At 45.9% G+C, this 24,734-nt stretch overlaps 1 protein-coding gene across 1 annotated transcript in view; it reads left to right on the plus strand.

Annotated features, from left to right (window-relative positions):
* The window catches only part of LOC115458167 (G-protein coupled receptor family C group 6 member A-like), a 117,304-nt gene extending 104,396 nt beyond the window's left edge, over positions 1-12,908 (plus strand). The window contains exon 6 of the mRNA XM_030188025.1: positions 12,004-12,908. Coding sequence (XP_030043885.1) covers positions 12,004-12,908 — 905 coding nt within the window. The remainder of the gene's footprint in view (positions 1-12,003) is intronic.
* The last annotated feature ends 11,826 nt before the right edge of the window (positions 12,909-24,734 follow it).

Genomic DNA, 24,734 nt, shown 5'->3' on the forward strand with positions numbered 1-24,734 from the left:
CAATACCGCTCTCTCCTCTGCTTTGGACACCCTCGCGCCATCCATCTCCCGTCCCACAAAGCGCACCAATCCCCAGCCCTGGCTGACTCCTTGCATCAGTTACCTTCGCTCCTGCACCCGATCCGCTGAGTGCCTCTGGAGGAAATCTCGTACCCTTTCAGACTTCCTCCACTACAAATTCATGCTATCCTCCCTCCACTCCTCCCTATTCCGTGCAAAACAGGACTATTACACCCAATTGACCAATTCTCTCAGCTCCAACCCTCGTCGTCTCTTCACCACCCTTAACTCCCTCCTAAAAGTGCCCCCCGCTCCTACTCCCCCTTCTCTTTCTCCTCAATCACTGGCCGACTATTTCCGTGACAAAGTGCAAAAGATCAACCTTGAGTTCACGACCAAGCCACCACCTCCTCTTCACCCTTTAACCCTCTCCCTCAACCAACCTACCCAGGTCTCTTTCTCCTCTTTCCCTGAGATCACCGAGGATGAAACTTCCTGCCTTCTTTCCTCCTCGAAATGCACCTCCTGTTCCTCTGATCCCATCCCCACCAACCTACTCAACACCATCTCCCATACTGTCACCCCAGCCATCTGTCGCATCCTTAACCTCTCTCTCTCCACTGCAACTGTCCCTGGCACCTTCAAGCATGCCGTTGTCACACCTCTCCTCAAAAAACCTTCACTTGACCCTACCTGCCCCTCCAACTACCGCCCCATCTCTCTTTTACCCTTCCTTTCCAAAATACTTGAGCGCGCCGTTCACAGCCGCTGCCTTGATTTTCTCTCCTCTCATGCCATCCTCGATCCACTTCAATCCGGTTTTCACCCTCTGCACTCGACAGAAACGGCACTCTCTAAAGTTTGAAATTACCTGCTCCTGGCCAAATCCAGAGGTCACTACTCCATCCTCATCCTCCTCGATCTTTCCGCCGCATTTGACACTGTCAATCATGATTTACTTCTTGCCACGCTGTCCTCTTTTGGGTTCCAAGGCCCTGTCCTCTCCTGGTTCTCCTCTTATCTCTCCCACCGCACCTTCAGGGTACACTCCCATGGATCTTCCTCCACTCCCATCCCACTATCTGTTGGAGTTCCCCAGGGATCTGTCCTTGGACCCCTTCTCTTCTCAATCTACACCTCTTCCCTGGGCTCGCTGATCTCGTCTCATGGTTTTCAGTATCATCTTTATGCTGATGACACCCAGCTATACCTCTCCACACCTGACATCACCGCGGAGACCCAGGCCAAGGTATCGGCCTGTTTATCCGACATTGCGGCATGGATGTCCAACCGCCACCTGAAGCTGAACATGTCCAAGACCGAGCTCCTCGTCTTTCCTCCTAAACCCACTTCTCCTCTTCCTCCACTCTCTATCTCTGTTGATAACACCCTCATCCTCCCCGTCCCATCTGCCCACAACCTCGGAGTCATCTTCGACTCCTCCCTCTCCTTCTCTGCGCATATCCAACAGACTGCCAAGACCTGTCGCTTCTTCCTCTTCAACATCAGCAAAATTCGCCCTTTCCTCTCTGAGCACACCACCAGAACTCTCGTCCATGCTCTCATTACCTCTCGCCTTGATTACTGCAACTTACTCCTCACCGGCCTCCGACTCAGCCATCTATCCCCCCTTCAATCAGTTCAGAATGCTGCTGCACGTCTTATATTCCGCCAAAACCGATATACTCATATCACCCCTCTCCTCAAATCACTTCATTGGCTTCCGATCAGATATCGCATACAATTCAAGCTCCTCCTCCTTACCTACAAATGCACTCAGTCTGCAGCTCCTCACTACCTCTCCACCCTCATCTCCCCCTATGTTCCCGCCCGTAACCTCCGCTCACAGGACAAAGCCCTTCTCTCAGTACCCTTCTCCACCACTGCCAACTCCAGGCTCCACTCATTTTGCCTTGCCTCACCCTATGCCTGGAACAATCTTCCTTTACCCATACGCCATGCCCCCTCCCTACCCATCTTCAAATCTCTGCTTAAAACTCACCCCTTCAATGCTGCCTTCGGCGCCTAACCGCTCGAGAAATATAGAATGCCCCAATCTATCCACCCTATCAGATTAACTGTTCACTCATCCTCTAGATTGTTCACTTGTCTTTAGATTGTTCTCTTGTCTTTTAGATTGTAAGCTCTTTGAGCAGGGACTATCCTTCTACGTTTAAATTGTACAGCGCTGCGTAACCCTAGTAGCGCTTTAGAAATGTTAGTTAGTAGTAGTAGTAGTAGTGGCTTAGGCCCACCCAGTAGCAGCACACCTATGAAGTGTTTGATAGGGATTCCCAAGCCCCACGAGCTGAAAATTCCTGTCCTTCCTGCCTACCAGCCTTCCCTCTGATGTATTCCCGCCTATGTGGAAACAAGAAGTTGCATTAGAGGGAAGGCTGTGGAGCCAACATGAGCAGTGTATATTATTTGCTGCTTGCTGCCAATGAAAATCTGCTATTTAAAAGGTATGGGGGAGGGGGATGTTTGAGAGACCATATGGCATGCAGGCGAGAGAGGGAGAGACCAAATCACTTGTGGGACAGGGCGGAGTTCTTCTGCCCACCCATCTTGGGCCCAGGCCTACCCAAAATTGGGTGTCTGGCTACACCCCTGAAAGAAGGCTTAGGTCTGATGTCGACGGGTAGTCTGTTCGAGAGGCTAGGGGCCAAGAAAAGAAAAGTGGAATTTTCAGTGAATTTGTAGTGTGCCTGCTTGGGAGAGGGCAGTACTAAATGCACAGGAAGTGGTGTATGGAATAATTAAAGATATGAGGTAAGATGGACTGCAAAGATATAATGTCTTACGAGCAAGATGAAGAACTTTAAATTGTATGCAAAATGTGATAGGAAGCCAGGGTAACTTGGCCTTCAAAGGAGTGACGGAATCACTGAGTTTGGTAAGGTTTGAAGATGATGAAGCTGAGGTTGTGGGAGGTCGGTATATACAGTATTACAATAGTCTAACCATTATATAAAAAAGACATGAAAAATTCCCAAAAATATTTAATGGGGCACATATGACATTAGCAAAAGTAACCTTTCTTTAAGACTTGGGAAATCTGTTTGTCAAAAGCAAGTTTGGAGTTTATAATGATGCTGAGATATTAGAAAGAATCTACTGGGGTGATGTGCAAGTTGTAAAGTGAAAGCAGACCTGTTAACTTGGTTAATAACCCAAAAATCCACAAACAGTAGTTTTGATGGGATTAAGAATGGGCTTGTGGGATGATAATCAATTTGCTATTGATAGCAAAGCAGATTGAAATGGGGATAAATTCAAGGAAAGAGGGGAGGTATGTTAAACTATGAATATGTTATCTGCATAAATAAAACATGTTTATAAAACATTCCAAACAGCGCTGTAAAATAGCGGTGGAACAGCATGGGGCTTTACTGCACCGATGATCTGAGATAATTGCATGCAAACTTTGGCACGCAATTATCTCTGATCATAGGGCAGAAGTGCGGGAGAATTGTGCCTGAGCATGCACTCAGCACAATCCTCCGGCACTTGATTGACAGGTTTGGGCTGTCAAAAGCCCAAACCTGTCAAACACAGGGGATGGAGGTCCATGGGACCACCAGGCCCCAACTACCCCTGCCCTGAGCAATGGGGGCTGGAGGTCCGGTGGACCTCTGGTCCCCCCGATGATCCCCCTCCAGGTTCAGGGAGGGCTGGAGATCCAGTGGGTCTCTAGCCCCCCTAACTCCCCTCAACATGTCCAGTCCCTGGTGGCCCAGTGGGTGACCAACACCCCCCCCCCCCAGCGACAGGGGGGCTAGAGGTCTGCTGGACCGCCGCCCCCCCCCCCGACGATCCCCCCTACGTTCATGGAGGGCTGGAGATCCGGTGGGTGTCCAGCCTCCCACCCCAATTCCCCAGCAAAGGGTCCCTGGTGGTCCAGTGATCACCCCCCTTCCTCCTACCTTGTGGGTTGGAGGTCCTCTTCCTTTGAGGCCGCAAAATGGCGGAGCCCAGCCCTGCCCAGTGTATCCTGGGATGCGCTGGGTGGGGCTACACACCATATAAGGGAGTGACTCCCTTATATGGTGTGTATCCCCGCCCAGCGCATCCCAGGATACACTGGGCAGGGCTGGGCGCTGCCATTTTGATAGGGGGCAGGGGGGTGGGTAGGCATGGAGGGGGGTGATCAATGGACCACCAGGGACCCTTTGCTGGGGAATTGGGGGGGCTGGAGACCCACCAGATCTCCAGCCTTTCCTGAACCTAGGAGGGATCGTCGGGGGGGGGGGGGATGGCGGTCCAGCGGAGGGGGGTTTGGTCGCCCACTGGGCCACCATGGACTGGACATGTTGAGGGGAGTTAGGGGGGGCTGGAGACCCACCGGATCTCCAGCCCTCCCTGAACCTTGGGGAGATCGTTGGGGGGGGGGACCGGAGGTCTGCCGGTCCTCCAGCCCCCTGTCACTGGCAGGTTTGCCTTGTTGGGGGGAATGGGGGCCTGCCAACATGGAGAGCTCATCAAAATGGATTGTGGAAGAGGACTAAACAATTAAGAACCTAAGAATAGCCATACTGGGTCATACCAATGGTTCATCTAGCCCAGTATCCTGTTTCCAATTCAGGTCAAAAGTGCCTCGCAGCAACCCAGGTAACTCGTATCTGAAGTTTAGCATTGAGGCACCTGAAAATGGCATTCAGATAGTAAAAGATTCTCTGGCTCATGCCAGCATGGAGCCCATTCGATGCAGATAATTATCCATTGGACCCAAATCAGGGGTTCAGAGGAATAAAGCCTAGTCTTACTTTTCTACTTCACCATCTTGATAGGTCTAAAAAGCTCACCAGAATGATGCAGCCATTACCATCTTGGCCTCTCTTTCTCTCTCTCTCTCTCTCTCTCTGTCTGTCTCCTGAAATCTGGTATTTTGTATGATCCTTCCCTATCCCACTGAAGCCCTTCAAACTTGCTATTGACATCAGTGGCAAGTTGCCTCCAGCCCTCCTAGGCTGGGGGCTTGTCTTTGTCAGGTCTTACATTCTCTGATGCAAATTTTGGTAAGTTTAGAGGGCCACATTTGGGAAAGGGATAGAAAGAGATGACAGGACTGGTGTAGGGGAGGAAAAGAAATGCTGGGACCTGCAGGAGAAGGAGAAAGAAGTAGCATTGTTGGACCTATGTTGGGGAGGGGGCCAGCAGAGAGGAAAGGGAGAGGGAGATATTCTGAGCCTGGGTGGGAGGTAGAATAGGGGAAGGACGAAACATGGAGATATACAGGCTATAGGGGTAGGAAGTAAAGAGGGAAAGAAGAAGCAAGATAAAGGGGCTAGGTGCACAGAGGGGTAATTCTGGACATGGGGGGGGGGGGGGATAAGGATAGTGTGATAATGCTGGACATGTGTGGAGGACAAAGACACATAAAAGTGAGATGGGATATGTGTAGAGACAAGAGATACAGAGGGAGTGAGGGGTAATGCTGACCAAGGGAGCTGAGACATAGAAGGGCAATGTGAAGGGGTGAGGGTTAGGGATATGTAGTGTGATGCTAGACAGAAGGGATATTGACACAGATGGGTGAAAGTTTTCTGAAAAGTAGTATATAAATCCTAATCAATCAATCAATATGATGAGCAGGGCAAGAATAGGGACACAGAGGAGAGGGAATATATTCAACAGGTGGGAAGATGTGGCAGGAACACAGAGTGGAGGTGCTGGACAGGGCAGATAGAGATGCAGAGGGGAAATGGTTGGTGGAGATACAGAGAGAAGAGATGCCACATGGACATTTAAGAGAATACAGAGAAAAGCAGAAACCTGAGAGTGGGAACAACATGATTTAAAAAAGTAAAATTACCTGACAACAAAGGTAGAAAAATAAAAAAATTGTCTGTTTATGGATTAGAAAGCTGGTGTTCTACATGGTTGGGGTCCTCAAGAAAAACCTCACTCATTGTCATGTAATCTCAAGTATAATGATGATAAATCTCCAACTTTGGGATGAGCCACTCTTGGAGTTTCTACTATATCTTAGGTTAGAAGACTGATCTTCCATAGCTCCTCTACTTCTAGATCCAGGTCCAACTCCTGATAAGTTCCCCCAAATAAATGAAATCTCTGTATCTTCCTTAGTCTCAAATCAAATATCTTTAACACATAGAGGCTGGTCTCAGAATCCTGCACAGGTGCCTTTGACTCTGAGACTGCTGCTCTTCTGGATTCAGCTCCTGAAGTTTCTTTTGATTACTACCACCATTCTTAAAGGATCAGAAGATCTGCTTCTTTATCTTTCCTCCAAGGGCATCCTGTGGCCTTCAGGCTTCTTAGAATCCCCGAGAAAGCAACCACTGGTTCAGTGACTTAGCAAGCCAAAGACAAGTTATTGCCCTTAGAATGCAATGTTTATGTATTCATAGTCCTCTTTTTTTGGAGGGGAATCCTTCTCCTTCTTCCATACAATTGATGAAACCACCCCATGCTGGAAACTACCTTGCTTAAAGCAAAGTCAATCCACTTAAATGGTTGAACCACTAGAGGTCTCTGAAAACATGGTAGAGATGCCAGAGCTTTCTATATATATGAATAAATTTTAGTCTATTATTGAGATGGACATGGGGGAAGCCATTGCTTGCCCCAGGATTGGTAGTATGAAATTTTGCTACAAATTGAGTTCCTGTCAGGTACTTGTGACCTGGATTGGCCACTGTTGGAAGCATGATACTGGGCTGGATGGACCATTGGTCTGATCCAGTATGGTTGTTCTTATGGATGGTCTTCATCACAGATTACATTCAAATGAAGGATTCAAAGGATAAGGCACTGGTATTTCTATGTCAACAATAAAACATGACTCTGCCTAAACTGCTTATCACCTATTTTGGGAAATTCATTCCATGCCAATGAGGCATATTTTCAAAGCACTTTGGGAGGCTAAGTTCCATAGGTTTCTATGGAACTTTGGGAGGCTAAGTGCTTTGAAAATGAGCCTAATGTTTTCTACCTTCTTTACACACTTATTTTACCTTTGGAAATTGACCAGGACAAAGTACTCACAGAAACTGGAACCTGATTTGTTAATGCATTTATGAAATCCTAAATACGCACAGCATTACAGTCCCTGCCTAATCCATAGGAACATCTTTGCTTGATATGGGCACATTGACCTGCATATAATGTGGCCAATTTTGGGCCCTTTTACCCATTTACACAGGCAAATGACATTACATAATTTCCCTTTCAATGTGTGTTGAGTTCAAATTAATAATGTTATGCACTAACACTGATTACATGCTTAAACAATAAGACTAATGGTATATAAGAATGCATGTGCTCATGTGCAAATGGCAATATTTTATAGGCAGGCATACACAGAGATGGTACTCATGCTTTTGTACATAATTTCCAGAATATTGTGAGATACACGTGGATCACTGATAGTTAGGTGTACACATTTATGCCAGTTCTATGGCTGACCAAATGCTCATGCCTTATTTCTATGTACATATTTTGGTTGTTATGCTAGTATCATTATAATGGAAAGTGGATGCCTACATTCCTTTATAGAAGAGGCTTCTACAAGATGCCCTCTGAGTACCTATTTATAGGCTCCCCAGTAAAAGAATTATTCTACTTGTGCTCCAACCATGGCTACTGAACAAGAATTCAAATGCTAAGCTTGACATTCCGATTTGGCACTAAGATCAAAAATACTCACAAAATCTAAGAGGCTAGTAAAGCAGTTGTCACAAAATGCCTACCCACCTGCCTGGGGTTACCCCATGGCCATTTAGAGGGTCTATCCCCAGCACAGCTCAAGTCTGCCTGTACCTGTTGCTTGTGCTACACTAGCACCCTCCTCCCACCAACTAGGTTGCAACTGCCTCTGGCCGAGTCTCTTCCTCTCAAATTATCCCCAGTGATTTCTAGGTTACTACAGACCACACTTCCAGTGGTCCCACAGTTCCCAGACCTGATATATAAAACCACCAGGATTCGTAATCAGTCCACACAAGCAGAGTCAACAAACTAATAGTGTTTATTGTCTGAAAACTTGAACAGTGAAACTTAAAATGTTCAATCAGCAAAACAATAATAGGCAATGGAAATATGGATCAATTATAACACTAACCAAACATTTGTTTACTATCTAAGTAGTACCTGGAGAGGTCACCAGTTATCAAATATAACTCTAGGCTAATCAGAGCCCAGAACAACATTTGAAAATAGCTGTCTATATCACTGCAGGAACTTCCCCTTTCTCTGTGTTAACTGAAGAAGGAAAGGTCAGTTCTCTGTAACAGCTTTAAGCATAAACAAGCACCACCTGCTGGCCAAACTAGAGAAATACATTGCAGTAAAATATCAAAACAATTATCACAATCTTAAAAACCCACTGTTCTGTCACAGCAGCAAAATGCAATAAATATAGGAGAAGAAAGAGCTTCAGGCAATCACAGTCGAATAATCATTTCCTTAGCTACTTATACTCATTGGCTAAATAAACCTTCCTTATTACAAACAGTACATGTTAAAAGTGAAGGCCCGATATTCAGCCAGCAGTTATTGGCATTTTGCTGACCGCTGCTGGAATTATACCCATAAATTCAATGCTGACCATGACTAGGCCCCGGCAATGAATTTCCAGGTATACAAACATAGCCAGTTATGTGTGAAATTCAGCACTTAGCTGGTGATGAAGAACTGCATTAAGATAGAACCTAGTTTTATGTGGTCCTATTTATGCAGTTAACTGGGCAAGTCACTAAACCCTCCATTGCCCCATGTAAGCCGCATTGAGCCTGCCAAGAGTGGGAAAGCGCGGGGTACAAATGTAACAAAAATAAAATAGGTACTATTGGAGATTCTACATGGAATGTTGCTACTATTGGAGATTCTACATGGAATGTTGCTATTCCAGTAGCAACATTCCATGTAGAAGCCTACGCGGCCACATTGGTGATCTGCAAGGGCCGACTTCTACATGGAATGTTGCTATTGGAATAGCAACATTCCATGTAGAATCTCCAACAGTAGCAACAGTGGAGGAGTGGCCTAGTGGTTAGGGTGGTGGACTTTGGTCCTGGGGAACTGAGAAACTGATTTTAATTCCCACTTCAGGCACAGGCAGCTCCTTGTGACTCTGGGCAAGTCACTTAACCCTCCATTGCCCCATGTAAGCTGCATTGAGCCTGCCAAGAGTGGGAAAGTGTAGGGTACAAATATAACAAAAAAAAAAAAAACCTTAGCTGCTAAAGTTCTGAGTATCACCATTTAACCAGCTAAGTGCTGACTTGACTGCTGGAATGGCCAAAATATAGTCAGTTTTAGCTTGGGTACTTACCGGGCATTTTTAGTGGCACTATCTGGTGAAGGGCTACTGAAATGCACATTGAGCCACAGGCAGGTGATTTAAATGGCAGAATTTGAGGTGGGTCTTAAAGTTAGATGGAGAATTTCAGCTGTTCTCTGGATAAAATAGAAGTAGCAGTAATAATATCACATGAATAAATTATCCATAAATAGATGTAAATTATCAGTATTAAATAATGGCAGCATTTTATTTATCATTCAAGCTTGAATATTTAGTATTGGTAAAAAAATCCACATTCTGATGCATGTCTACTAAAGGGCATTAAATGCTCAATTATTGTGTGTGAAAATGCTTACCGTAATACATGTTAAAGTGTTTTGCTGTGGGTAACCTTTTTGAATGTGGTAAGCGCAAGTTACATATACTTTTTTAATTTCTGCTGTTGGAGTGGAATGAGTGCAGAATTGGTGGGAAAGTATTCGCCAGAATATGCTAATGTGGCTGTGCTAGTTATATGGTTAACAACAGCATAATGTGTGAACTCTTAGCACCTCTTAAATAGAAGACCGTAAGAGCTCCGACATTTTTTTAGGTAAAGCACGCTAATGCCAACATTAGCATATGACCTGGAAAAGAAATGGGCTCAGAACGCAGGAAAGTTCCATGTTAACACATGCTAAGCCTATTTCCTAGGGCCCATTAGTAGGCATACCCTTCAGCTATGCAGATAAAATATCCATATAACTTTATGCATTGGCAGTCCTGCTGAACGATTTAACTCTGAAATCTCAAACAACCCCATACTAATATTCGAAACAACCATCCCCAATCTGATCCCTTCCATTATAGCTTACAAAGAGGGGCATAATCGAACGTCACTGGCGAAATAGATCACTGGCGATCCATTTTGGCTGCGGCGCAACAGCTAGCCGGAACCATATTATCGAAAAAGATGGCCGGCCATCTTTTTTTTCTGATAATACGGTTTAACCCGGCCAAATGCCAGAATTTGCCGAGTTTGAGATCGCCAGTTTTGTTTTTCAGCGATAATGGAAAAAAATGCCGGCCATCTCAAACCCGTCAAAATCCAAGGCATTTGCTCATGGGAGGAGCCAGCATTTGTAGTGCACTGGTCCCCCTGACATGCCAGGACACCAACCGGGCACCCTAGGGGGCACTTCTAAAAATGTTTAAAAACACACAAATAGCTCCCAGGTGCATAGCTCCCTTACCTTGTGTGCTAACCCCCCCCAAATCCCCCCAAACCCATTCCCCACAACTCTACACCATTACCATAGCCCTTATGGGTGAAGGGGGGCACCTACATGTGGGTACAGTGGGTTTTTTGGGGGGGTTGGAGGGCTCAACACTTAGCACCACAAGTGTAACAGGTAGGGGGGGCATGGACCTGGGTCACCCTGCCTGAAGTGCACTGCACCCATTAAAAACTGCTCCAGGGACTTGCATACTGCTGTCAGGGAGCTGGGTATGACATTTGAGGCTGGCATACAGGCTGGTAAAAAAAGGTTTTTAGTTTTAGTTTTTTAATGTGGGAGGGGGGTTGGTGACCACTGGGGGACTATGGGGAGGTCATCCCCCATTCCCTCCGGTGGTCATCTGGTCAGTTGGGGCACCTTTTTGAGACTTGGTCGTGAAAATAAAAGGACCAAGTAAACCCGGCGAAATACTGCTCAACGCTGCTTTTGTTATTTTCATTATCCGTGAAAGCTGGCCATCTGGTAGCCACGCCCATGCCTGCCCATGTCCCGCCTTTGCTATGCCGCCGACACGCCCCCTTGAACTGTCGCCGGCGTGGCGACGGGAAAGCGGCGATGGTGTAAAAAAAGCCACTTTCGATTATACCAATTTCGACGCTTTTGAGAGATCGCCGGCCATCTCCCGATTTATGTCGGAAGATTGCCGGCGATCACTTTCGAAAATAAGCCTGACATTGACCTGATGGAGAAAGCTATGCCTCTTTGCAAGTGCCCAACCAGAAAGCTCTTGCAAGACTGCTCTTCCAATCAGCCATGAATGATGTAATTGAAAGTGGAGTCTTTACCAAGTCAGATCTGGGAGCACAGTTGGGAAGCAAGTCAGCTAAGGAAACAGATACAAGAAATTCATGCTCTTCATGCAGCAACATAGAGTGAGTGTAGGCGTACCTTAATGGTTAATGCAGTGGAGAACTGGATTTGATTCCCACTTCAACTCCTTGTGACCCTGGGCAAGTCACTTAAACTTCCATTGACTGAGGTACAAAACTTAAGATTGTGAGCCCACTAGGAACAGATAAATTACCAGCATATAAACTGTTTTGGCTTACCCATAGAAAGGTGGTATATCAAATCTATGACCCTTTATCCTAAAGGACTTTTGCAGACCTGCTCCTATTGTTCATTCCAGATGGTGTAGTGGGTTGATACTTGACTGATTAGATCTGGGAGCATAGAATATAGGCCTGAAATTGGAAAATAAGAATCCATCCAGCATTCTCTAAGGTGAAACACTAGTAAAAGGAAACAGAGAACCAATTCAAAACTCTATAGAAGCCCTAAAAGCATGATTAAACAGGACAGATGTAAAGATTATTGAGGATAAAGTACATTTCAGTTAATTTTCATATAGAAATAAAATTGTACATCTAAACTGGTCATGCCCTTTTCCTAAAATGTCTGAATGTTTAGTATGAAAATGTTTAAACAATGAGAAGTAATATGTCCTATCTTACATAGATGCAGAGAACTGTATGAAGTGCCCTGAAGACCAATGGCCAAATGAGAAGAAAGATCAGTGTCTCCCCAGAGCTAAAGAATTTCTGTCCTATGATGATCTTTTGGGAGCAGCTTTGGCTTTCATTGCTATTCTCTTCTCCATCATCACAGCTATAATACTTGGATTCTTTATTAAATATCAAGACACTCCTGTTGTGAGGGCCAATAACCGGGATCTCAGCTACATCCTCCTCATTTCCCTCATTCTGTCTTTCCTTTGCTCCATGCTATTTATTGGCCCTGCTGGAAGAGTGACCTGTCCACTCCGACAAGTTTCTTTCGGAATAATTTTTACAGTTGCTGTTTCTTCAGTACTGGCAAAAACTATCACAGTTCTCCTTGCCTTCAAAGCTACCAAACCAAACAGCAAGTTAAGTAAATGGGTTGGGACAAGAGTCTCCAACTATGTCGTCTTTCTCTGCTCCTCAGGTGAAATCGTTTTATGCATTGCATGGTTGCTTATTTCACCTCCATTCCCAGACTATGACACACAGTCTGAAAAAGGGAAAATGATTCTACAGTGTAATGAGGGATCCACAATTGCATTTTATAGTGTGATTGGGTACATTGGGTTTTTGGCTCTTCTAAGTTTCATTGTGGCTTTCCTAGTAAGAAAGTTACCTGACAGTTTCAATGAGGCTCAGCATATCACTTTCAGCATGTTGGTGTTCTGTAGTGTCTGGGTGTCCTTCATTCCTGCCTATCTGAGCACCAAAGGCAAATACATGGTGGCTGTGGAGATATTTGCCATCCTAGCTTCCAGTGCTGGACTTCTGTGCTGTATATCCATCCCTAAGTGCTACATTATTTTACTCAGGCCTGACCTGAATACAAAGGTTCATGTAATTGGGAAAAAATATTTCTAACAAAACCAGATGGTAAAGACATAGGGCCCTATTTACTAAGGAGCGTTAGCATTTTTAACGCGCCTACAATTAGCGTGAGCGCTAACCGTGTAGGCGCCTATAGAGATATTATAGGCATGTTCATGGTTAATGCTCGTACATGGTAACGTGAGTTAGACGCTAACGCACCTATAATGCGGCTAAGTAAACAGGGCCCATAGTTTGTTTCTCCTTGGTGTTCATGCCACTTCTATACAAATGTTTTAATAAGTATCGTGTTGACATTGTAAATAGCATGCTATGACACACTCAGGCTTATTTTCGAAAGAGAAAGACACCCATATTTCGACCATAATCGGGAGATGGGCGCCTTTCTCTTGTGGGCGCCCAAATTGGTATAATCGCCTCCAACTGCAGTCTGTCGCGGGAAAAAACAAAGTTGATGGGGGCGTGTCAGAGGCGTGGTGAAGGCGGGACTAGGGCGTGTTTATCGGCCGAGGAGAGATGGGCGCCCTCGGCCCATAATGGAAAAAAGAAGGGCGGCAGTAGCGAGAATTTGGGCTGCTTTTTTTGGACCCTTTTTTTTCACGAACAAGTCCCCAAAAAGTGCCCCAACTGCCCAGATGACCACCCGAGGGAATCGGGGATGACCTCCTCTGACTCCCCCATTGGTCACTAACCCCCTCCCACCAAAAAAAAGAACTTTAAAAACTTTTTTTTTTCCAGCCTGTATGCCAGCCTCAAATGTCATACCCAGCTCCATGACAGCAGTATGCAGGTCCCTGTAGCAGTTGTTAGTAGGTGCAGTGCCCTTCAGGCAAGTGGAAACAACCCCCCCCCCCCACCTGTTACACTTGTGGTGGTAAATGGGAGCCCTCCAACCCCCCCCCCCACACCCACTGTACCCACATGTAGGTGCCCCCCTTCACCCATAAGTGCTATGGTATTGGTGTAGAGTTGTGGGGAGTGGGTTTGGGGGGGGGGATTTGGGGGGCTCAGCACCCAAGGGAAGGGAGCTATGGACTTGGGATGTATTTTACTGTTTTTTTTTTACTTTTTACAAGTGCCCCCTAGGGTGCCTGGTTGGTGTTCTGGCATGTGAGGGGGACCAGTGCACTACGAATCCTGGCCCCTCCCATGACCAAATACCTTGGATGTGTTCGTTTTTGAGCTGGGCGGCTTCGGTTTCCATTATCGCTGAAAACCGATACCGCCCATCTCAACTCCGCCCAAATCCGATGCATTTGCCCGGCACCAACCGTATTATCGAAACAAAAGATGAACACCCATCTTTTTCGAAAATACGGTCTGTCCCGCCCCTTCGCGTACCCGTCCTCGGAGGTAGTCGCCCATGGAAATGGGCATCCCTTGTTCGATTATGCCCCTCATTGTGTATTGTTATATTTTAGTCAGTATTGATTTAGGTTGATAATGTGGCACTAATATTGTCAAAATTATAGTACTTTAATATCTATTTGGGTTGTCACAAGCATTTATTGAGAAAACTACAAACTGTTCAAAATACCACTCTCCGATTGATCTGCTCACAGAATAAGTTTGAGAGAATTACACCTTGGTACATACAGTTCCATTGATTACCGATAGAGGCCAGGATTGATTTCAAATTATATTGCTTTATATTTAAAGTTATTCATGGACTTGCCCAATCCTATTTATATTGATTTATCAAATTTTTCCATTCTAAATTTGGAACTCATAATCAATGTTTCCATCCTTTAAGGGTATCAAATCTAAGAAAGATTTTTCTATGTTATTATTTTATTGTGTAACTAAGCTATGGTTGTGGGAACACTGGATGCAGATGAACCACAAAAGGTAAGCTGCTATTTGGGGCCAGGGTCTGCGCCCTGCGAGAGCTCCGTTCTGGATGGTCCAGTACTCATACTGAAGGCACCCTACATGAAGTTGTAGGCACCCTATTTGGAGCTGCACAACCCACTACTGAAGAACAGCAGCCCAAAACCAAGACCTCTCACCTGGGGGTAATGCAGCAAATATGTGCCCTCTAAGATGCTCCTCTTGGCTGCCACAAGTAGCCACAGTGTCCACCACTCTCTGCAAGAACTTCCACTGCTCATTTATCTTTTAGACGTGACTGTTACTGAAGGATATTTTTCACTGCTGCATGTATTGTTTTTATGTAGTAGCTAACTCTCTTCTATCTGATCATTCTCACTGATGCAGGCAAACCCCCAGCCAAAGTAAAAGAAAAAAAAAAACAGCCCATGCAACACACAAACACAAGCATCTCAGAGCCCAAACACACACATCAGTGGCGTAGCAACGTGGGGCCTGGGCCCCCATAGATTTGGCCCTGGACCCCCCTGTCGACGACCCTCTTGAACCCCCCCTCCCGCCGCCAACCCTCCCCCGCTGTCGCCGTGGGCTACCTTTGCTGGCGGGGGACCCCAATCCTCAGCAGCCGAGAAGGTCCTCTTCTTGCTCCGAAGGCTTCGTTCTGTTTCTGACTCAGAGGACGTCAGAAACAGAACGAAGCCTTCGGAGCAAGAGGACCTCCTCGGCTGGCGGGGATTGGGGTCCCCTGCCAGCAAAGGTAGCCCACGGTGACGGCGGGAGAGGGTTGGCGGTGGCGCGGGGGGGGGGGGGGTCGGCAATGGTGGATTGGCCGGGGGGGGTCGGTAATGGTGGGGGGGGGTCAGCGGCACCAGGGGGGCTAAAATGTGCCCCCTCACCTCGGGCTCTGGACCCCCCTCCCGGTGAAGTCTGGCTACGCCCCTGACACACATATTCACATGCAAACACCCACAAGCCAGAAGTGATCCCCCCCCCCCCCCCCAAATGAACAACCTAAGGGCATGGATCTTCTACTATACCATAACAATGTAGATAGTGGGGATACCAGCAACATCTCCAACCGAATGGAACAAAATACCAGTACACATCACAGGAAGAAGACATCCACTCCAACAACTGGAAGAACCCATTCACCACCTAAACAGCAACGCAGAGGCCAAGCAAACAATCAGCAACATGAAACCAAACATGAACAACACCCAACAAAGCCCCAACAGCAAAACAGGCAGACGACATAGACAACTACAAACTGTTAAAAACATCAACATTAAACACGACACAATACAAATAGGTTACATAAATGCGAGATTGGCTGTATATAAGACAACACTACTAAGAGACTGGATATAAATGGAACAACTTGGACTATTGCTCATAACTGAAACATAGCTGCTCCTTGAAGATGACCCTGCATTACTAGACCTAAGCCCACCAGGATACAAAATAATACATATCAACAGAACCAAAAGAAGGGGAGGAGGCTTTGCAATAATATACAAATCCTCCTTCACAGCAGAACCTGTCAGTAAACACACATCCTCAACAATAGAAATTCTGGCATGCAAAATCACCAACAAAACACTAACTGACAAATTATGCATCACATTATTCTACCATCCTCCAGGAAGTTGGACAAACACTCAAGATGATTTTAAAGACTTTGTATCAAACATCTGCACCAATCACCCAAATGTCCTACTAAAAGGTGACATAAACCTGTACTTAGAAAAACAAAATGACACAAACACCAGAACACTAATGAACTTCATAAACCAATGGAACTTCACAACACAATGAGTCTCATTGCACACAAAAGGACACCAGTTAGACATACTAGCCCACAGATTCTCAACAAGTGAAAACCACATATTCACAAACCACACATGGGAAAAGGTACCATGGTCAGACCACAGCAAGCTCACTTTCACACTACTATGGAAAGAAAACAGCAAGAAAAGAGAGCCAAGAACCCAACACACATTCTCAACAAGAGGAAAAGTAGACAACCACACATTCTGGACAACAACAATGAATGAACTCAATGACATACCACCCGAGGATAAACACTTCATAAGAAACTGGGACAAAACAAGTGAAAACACACTAAACAAAATAGCACCACTCAAAACAAAAACAGAAATCACAAAACAACCACGTCCCTGATTTAATGACAAACAACTACAGATGAAGAAACTCTGTAGGAAATTTGAAAGAGCATAGGCCAAAAACAAAACAAATGCAAAGAAAACCATATGGAGAAAAGCCATAAGAACATACACAAACAGCATAAAGAAAGCAAAAGCAGAACACTACAATACATATATGAACCTCAACCAGACCAATATAAAAAAATATTCAAACTTGTGAACAAACTATTGAAAACCCAGAACATATTGGTGATGACTGAAACACCACCAACTGCTGATGAGCTTGCACAATACTTCAAAAACAAAATAACAAATACAAGATCAAACCTTGCAAAAGCACAAATAAACATCACAGACTAACTACAGGACTGCAAAACATATGACAACCACACCGCAGCAGACAGAATATGGACCATGTTCAAACCAACCCAACTAGACACAGTAAAGACACCATAGACAAAATACGTGCATGCATACTGCCTACTTGACAAATGCCACAACTACATGATGAAAAACCCACCAGACTGGTTCATCGAGTACCTCACAAAACAAATCACATACGTGTTTGAAAGAGGTCAATTTCTAAAAGACAAAAGCGACATAGTACTCACACCTATCCCCAAAAACACTATCAGCAAGATCAGCAATATCACAAATTATAGACAGGTAGCATCAATACCATTACTGACCAAAACGATGGAAGGTCTAGTAACACAGCAACTAATGGAATACATGACAAAATTCTCAATTCTTCATAAATACCAATCAGGTTTCAGACCACAACACAGCACTGTCACGTACTCAAAGCTGGAAACTGAGTTGTGAGCCCTTGGGCCACTGCCGAGGAGCAGCAGTGGCAGGCAAAACCACCCCACACCAGAAGCAAGGTTGAACAGACGTACCGGCAAATCCAGGCAAGGTCTCTAGGCAGTCAGCCAGCAAGCAGAAGACAGGTCCAGGCAATGGTTCAAAAGGCAGGCGACAAGCAAAGCAAAGTCCAGGTTCAGGCAAAGATTCAATAGGCAGGCGGCAAACAAAGCAAAGTCCAGGTCTAGGCAAAGATTCAATAGGCAGGCGGCAAACAAAGCAAAGTCCAGGATCAGGCAAGGTTCAAAAGGCAGGAAACCAGCAAACACAGAAACAAGTCCAGACAAAGTCTCTCAGGCAGAAGTGCACCAGCACCCACATACCAGGGCCTAAGACGCAATGCAAAGGCAACTGACTGCAGTCTCTAGGTGATTAATAAAGCCCATCCACACCTGAGATGCAGCTGCAGCAACTCTGAGTAACAATGGAGGCTGTTCCCACAGGAGAACTCTAAGGACCAAATAAGGGCTTCCTTCCTGTCCTCGTTACTCCAAGATGGCTTCCTATGATATGATCTATCCAAGATGGCTGTACCCCTTGAGCTATCCAAGATGGCTACGACTCTTGAGCCATCCAAGATGGCTGCCGCCATTGATCCAACCCAGATGACGGCGGCCAGAGATAGGAAACCGAAACAGATCTTCCCAAAGACAGAACTACTCCAGAAAGGATAGGCAGAAGCCAGCTCAGAAGCTGACCCCCAGAAATCAGGTAGAGGCTGTGAGGGGTCACGACCACAGACATGACAAGCACTGAGATGATCATAACCACCCTGATAACGAAATTCAGAAGCATAATATGCCAAGGAGAAAACATATTACTACTACAATTTGACATGTCAACTACATTCGACCTAGTAGACCAAACCACACTAATGACACTGCTCAAAAACATAGGAATCAGCACTGCAGTGGCAACATGGTTCAATGGTTACCTGAAGACCAGATCCTACATTGTAAAGATGTCCAACCAAGAATCAATCTCATTGATCTCTGAGTATGGGGTACCACAGGGATCAAACTAGTAAATTCAAAAGTGGAGGAGATGTATGAAAAACAACATCAGCTTATTTTTACTGACCAAAAAATACAATAAAGTGATTAAGGGAGATGTTGCCTCAAGAAGCCCCCGGCTCTATTATATATGGAGCTCATGAGGGCTGGACTGCTTCATCATCGGCAACACCCCCGCATATATAAAGCAGCCTATACCCAACACTGTTATTCTTTTTTTCTTTTTTTCTTATTGAATTTTTAACTAATGATGGGCATTCGTAAAGTTCATACGTAACAGCTACTTAGCTTTTACAGGGTCCAATCCTTCTTTCAGTTAGTTAATTAGTTATATGCTGGACGCGACCAAGACCAACAGTGGCCAGCGTTTCGTCGCCTGCGTCAGGGTCAGATGGTCTGCGTCTAACTCAGCTGAAGGATCCAACATTTCAATCGGACCAACCACAGGGATCACCAATATCACCAATTCTGGTGATGCCACTAGGAAAAAAAACTGGAATTAATGGGTTTCAACCCATTTCTATATGCAGATGGTGTCACCATCTTCATACCTTTCTAAAACAATATCACAAACATACAGAACAAAATAAAAAAGGATTGGACTTCATGGAAGAATAGGCAACAACTTTCAAACTCAAACTGAACAGAGGCAAAATCAAATTCCTAGTACTATCCAGCCCACACAATCCCACATCCTACCAAAAATTAACAATCAACCAACAAACATACCACATCAAAACACAACTTAAAACACTAGGAATCATTTTTGACAAATATCTAACACTGGACAATCAAATATTAACAGTAATATCAAAATGCTACAAAACACTATGGAAACTGAGAATAATAAGAGATTATTTCCCTAGACAATCTTTCTGCATACTGGTCCAATCAACCAATCAACCAATCAGAACAGTGAGACGGCGCCTCAGGGCTCGACATAAGTATTATAAACAGGGCACCTGTACTCATTTGTAAATGTATTTAATAATGCAAATGTCCTGTACAATATCAGTTTCCATGTGGTTAATAGGCAACTAGTAAGTCATAACACCTCTGTCCCAGATCAAGGCCTGAGGTTGCAGCTACCCTCCCATGAGCGTGGCTGCAACTTCCAACTAACCTTCTCTGAGATGAATGAGATGACATGCCTCACTTACTGTTTCATGGTATTGCTGCCTGAGGTCCTACTCTTAGTGGATGTCATTGCCTCATATTAAAGTTATGTGCCCCCCCCTAAAAAACAAAAACAAAACCCCCAAATGGTCAGTCAACCATAGTTACAAATCATAATGCAAACATGCTGAGCAATGAGTGTGGTCTGCCTGTGTACTCTGTGTCAGACCAGCATCCAGGGTTCCCTGTCATGTCATCTCGTGCATCTCACACCCCATGGGTATAGCCCAGAGCTCACCACACCTTTCCCCATCCCCCACCTCAGGCCAGCCAGCTCCTGCACTATGCAAGCCATGTTGGATGTGCTGATCTCAAAGACGATCCTGTTACATACACAGGGCGTCAGCGGTGTCAGGAGGAGACCCAGGAGGAGGAGACCCAGGAGGAGGAGGAGGAGGAGGAGGCGGCCCAGGCATGGGAAGATATGCCTCCTCTGGAGGGGGAGGAGCACCCACCAACCCCAGCAACACCAGCAGCTCCAGCCACTCCACCAGCTCCACCCACACCAGCAGCTCCAGCCACACCAGCAGCTCCAGACAACAGTGCTCAGTACTGCAACTCCTGCAGCAACTAGTTACTGTAGTCAACCAGTTGCTGCAGGAGGTGGCAGCACTGTGGCACTCTGTGGGGGAGCGGCAGGAGACCCACCGCAGGCTAGTGCTGCTGGTAATTGAGCTGCTGCGGCGGCATTTGGAGAGGGAGGGATAGGGGAGGGGAGAATGTTTTTTGGGAGGGGAGAATGATTTTGGGGGGGGAGAGAATTATTTGGGGGGGGGGAATTGTAAATACTTTTTTAATTGTATATAGTTACAATACAATTTTACACTTTTGGCACTGACCAGGGTCTGTGTGTACTTTGTGCACTACATATGTGTTATTATCAAATGAGGTTTACATAAGCATTGCCATGCTCGGACAGACCAAGGGTCCATCGAGCCCAGCACCCTGTCACCCACAGAGGCCAAAAGAACAAGCAATTTGTCCCACCCATCCTAGAAATAGTGTATTATTCCCTCATCCATTCAGTAACATTTTATGGCCTTTTCCTCCAGGAAGCCGTCCAACCTTTTTTTGAAGTCCGCTAAGATAACCATCTTAACCACTTTTTCCGGCAGCGAATTCCAGAGTTTAACTACGCGTTGAGTGAAGAAAAATTTCCTCCGATTTGTTTTAAATTTACCACACAGCAGCTTCATCGCATGCCCCCTTCTCCTAGTGTTTTTGGAAAGCATAGACAGATGCTCCACATCTACCGTTCCATTCCACTCATTATCTTATAGACCTCTATCATATCTCCCCTCAGCCGCCTTTTCTCCAAGCTGAAGAGCCCCAGCCTCTTCAGCCTTTCCTCATAGGGAAGTCGTCCCATTCCCTGTATCATTTTGTCGCCCTTCTCTGCACCTTTTCCAATTCCACTATATCTTTTTTGAGGTGCGGCAATCAGAATTGAACACCATACACGAGGTGCGGTCGCACCATGGAGCGATACAACAGCAGAATAATATCCTTATTTTTGTTTTCAATACCATTCCTAATGATACTCAACATTGTATTTGCTTTCCTAGCCACAGCAGCACATTGAGCAAAAGTTTTCAACGTATCAACGACGACACCTAGATCCCTTTCTCGGTCCGTGACTCCCAACGCTGAACCTTGCAAGACGTAGTTATAGTTTGGGTTCCTCTTTCCCACATGCATCACTTTGCAGTTGTTCACATTAAACGTCATCTGCCATTTAGACACCCTGTCTCCCAGTCTCGTAAGGTCCTCTTGTAGTTTTTCACAATATTTTGTAAAGCTCCTCGACTCATATACCAAAGAGTCAGCATATCAAATTAATGAATGATTAATGATAAAAGAATGCATACACTTCTAAAAAAACTATGTTCTTTTACTGAAAAAGCATGCACTCTTACCCTCAGATTCTATATATAGTGCTCAAAATTGTACGTTCAGATTTGGGAATGCAGTCTCTTTGCACATCTAATTTAATTGAGTAATGAACCAATTAGTGCCAACAATTGAATGTTAATTATGGGTGTTAATTGGCAGCAATTTGGATTTATGCATGCATATTTCTAAGAGCTGCTCTATAAATGCATGCAAATACATCCTTTAGCATGCCCTAAGATATATATAGGGAAGATGTCACGTTCCCTTAAGAACAGATGTGGAGGGGCATAATCGAAAGGCGCCGGCAAAATACCTGCAAGCAGGCGGAGCCAACCTTATTTTTGAAAAAGATGGCCGGTCATCTTTTTCTTCGCTAATACGGTTGGGGCTGGCGAAATGTCAGAGTTCGCTGGGGTTGAGATGGCCGGCATCGGTTTTCGGCCATAATGGAAAATAATGCCGGCGAAATCCAAGGCATTTGGTCATGGGAGGAGCCAGCATTTGTAGTGCACTGGCCCCCCTCACATGCCAGGACACTAACCGGGCAACCTAGGGGGCACTTCTAAAAATTAAAAAAAAAATAGCTCCCAGGTGCATAGCTCCCTTCCCTTGGTTGTTTAGCCACCCAAATCCCCGCCAAAACCCACTCCCCACAACTCTACACCATTACCATAGCCCTAAGGAGTGAAGGGGGCACCTAGATGTGGGTACAGTGGGTTTTGGGTGGGTTTGGAGCAGTGGAGTAGAAAGGGGGGGGCGGTGGGGCGTTCCGCCCTGGGTGCACGCCGCTGAGGGGGTGTCGGCTCCACTGGTTCCCTGCTCCCTTTGCCCTGGAACAGGTTACTTTCTGTTCGGGGCAGAGAGAGCAGGGAACCAGCGGAGCCGACGCAGCTCCCAGCAACGTGCAGTTGGGGCGGATCGGCCCTCCCGCCCGTCCCTCGCCGCTTTCCGCTCCCCTGAAGCCGTCACGTACCTCTGCTGAGCTGACGGATCAAGTTCTGTTCTTTCTCGGCTGCGGGGCGTGGCTTCATGATTGAGCATCTGTTGAAGTCTATGTGCGTGCGTCTGACATCAGACGCACGCACAGAAACTTCCACTGATGCTCAATCATGAAACCACACCCTGCAGCCAAGAACAGAACTTCGGATCCGTCAGCTCAGCAGAGGTACGCGATGGCTTTGTTGATGCGCCGAGCAGGGGGGGGGGAGGTTGTTGCGCCACTCCCTGCCACTTGCTCTGAAGTGGCAGGGAGCGGCGCAGTGACAGCTGTTTCCCAGGCAGGGGGAGGAGTAGGGAAACACGCTCCACGTGTTTTCCTACTTTTCCCCTTGCATGGGAATCAGCTAAGAATGTGGGCGGAGCTATTATGATGCCTACGAACACCTCAGGCTTCAGGCTTCACTGCAAGGCTGCTGGCTTCAGAATGTTGGAGGTGCTTTTTATTATATAGGATGTAATAATAATAGGGTAAAAGATAAGTAAATTGAGCATTTGAGCGTAGAGGGGAAAGAAAATGGGGAGGGAAGTCATACACTTACTGACACCCATTTTGTAGGTGGTAAGGGCTCATGTGGTCTCTGTGTTAACCAGCTAGTTTGTGCTAAGGTAACTACACTAAAGGCCCTGTTTACTAAGCCATGTTAGAAGCACAGTAGCATTTTTAGTTTGCACTAAATATTAGCATGTGTTAACCGTATAGGTACACATGTTGAGGGGCATAATCGAATGGGGTGTCCAAGTTTTCCTGGGGCCATCCTCGCAGGACGGCTCCGCAAAGGGGCAGGGAAACCCGTATTATCGAAACAAGATAGGCATCCATTGATCCTTTCGATAATATGGTTGGGGACGCCCAAATCAGCAAATTTAGGTCGACCTTAGAGATGGTCGTCCTCGATTTTCAGCGATAATGGAAAGCGAGGACGCCCATCTCAGAAATGACCAAATCCAAGCCATTTGGTCGTGGGAGGAGCCAGCATTCGTAGTGCACTGGTCCCACTAACTGAACAGAAAAAGCCCTTCCCTTACCGATCCCTTAGTGATTCAGAAAGGAATGGGCATGCATGAAGGAAATTGCATGCAAACGAGCTGCTCGCTGTTAGCTCATTCACACACGATTTCCTTCCTAAGGAGGGGAAGCCAGTGCAGAGTAGCCACATGTTTTCCGTGACTGCTCTGTGCATGCCAAAGATGGCTTCATACATGCAGACAAGCTGCGTTTATAATAGCAATCTACAACCTTAGAAAAACACAAGTCTAGGTGAAAATGTCCAAGTGCCTCGTCAGGGATGATTTTTTTTTAAGAGTATGGGTGAAGGACTGTCAAAAATGTGGATGTTTCTGTGAGAATGACCTCTGGCACCCCCTTTATTTATTTGGATTTTGCATTACAAGTAGCAGTAGTGGGATTTGAACTGACCACCTCTGGATTGCAAGACCAGTGCTCTAACCACTAGGCCACTCCTCCACTCCACTCCCTGGAAATTTGGCCATCCCTGTGGGGGGGAGGGGCAGTTCAGGACGTCCAAAATGTTTTAAAGGACATCCACGCCTTCGCTATGCCTCCGCTACTGCTGCGATGGACCTGAGTATGACATTTCAGGCTGGCAAAAAACTTTTTAAAGTTGTTTTTTTCAGGGTGAGAGCGGGTTAGTGACCACTGGGGGAGTCAGGGGAGGTCATCCCCGATTCCTTCCGGTGGTCATCTGGTCAGTTCGGGCACCTTTTTGAGGCTTGGTCGTAACAAAAAATGGACCAAGTAGAGTTGGCCAAGTGCTCATCAGGGACGCCCTTCTTTTTTCCAATATCGCTCAAGGACACCCATCTGTTAGGCATGCCCGAGTCCCGCCTTCGCTACGCCTTCGCTACGCCTCTGACACGCCCACTGGAACTTTGGTCATCCCCGCAACGGGAAGCAG

The sequence above is a fragment of the Microcaecilia unicolor genome, chromosome 14 (genome assembly GCF_901765095.1).
Source record: "Microcaecilia unicolor chromosome 14, aMicUni1.1, whole genome shotgun sequence".
Classification (NCBI taxonomy): Eukaryota; Metazoa; Chordata; class Amphibia; order Gymnophiona; family Siphonopidae; genus Microcaecilia; species Microcaecilia unicolor.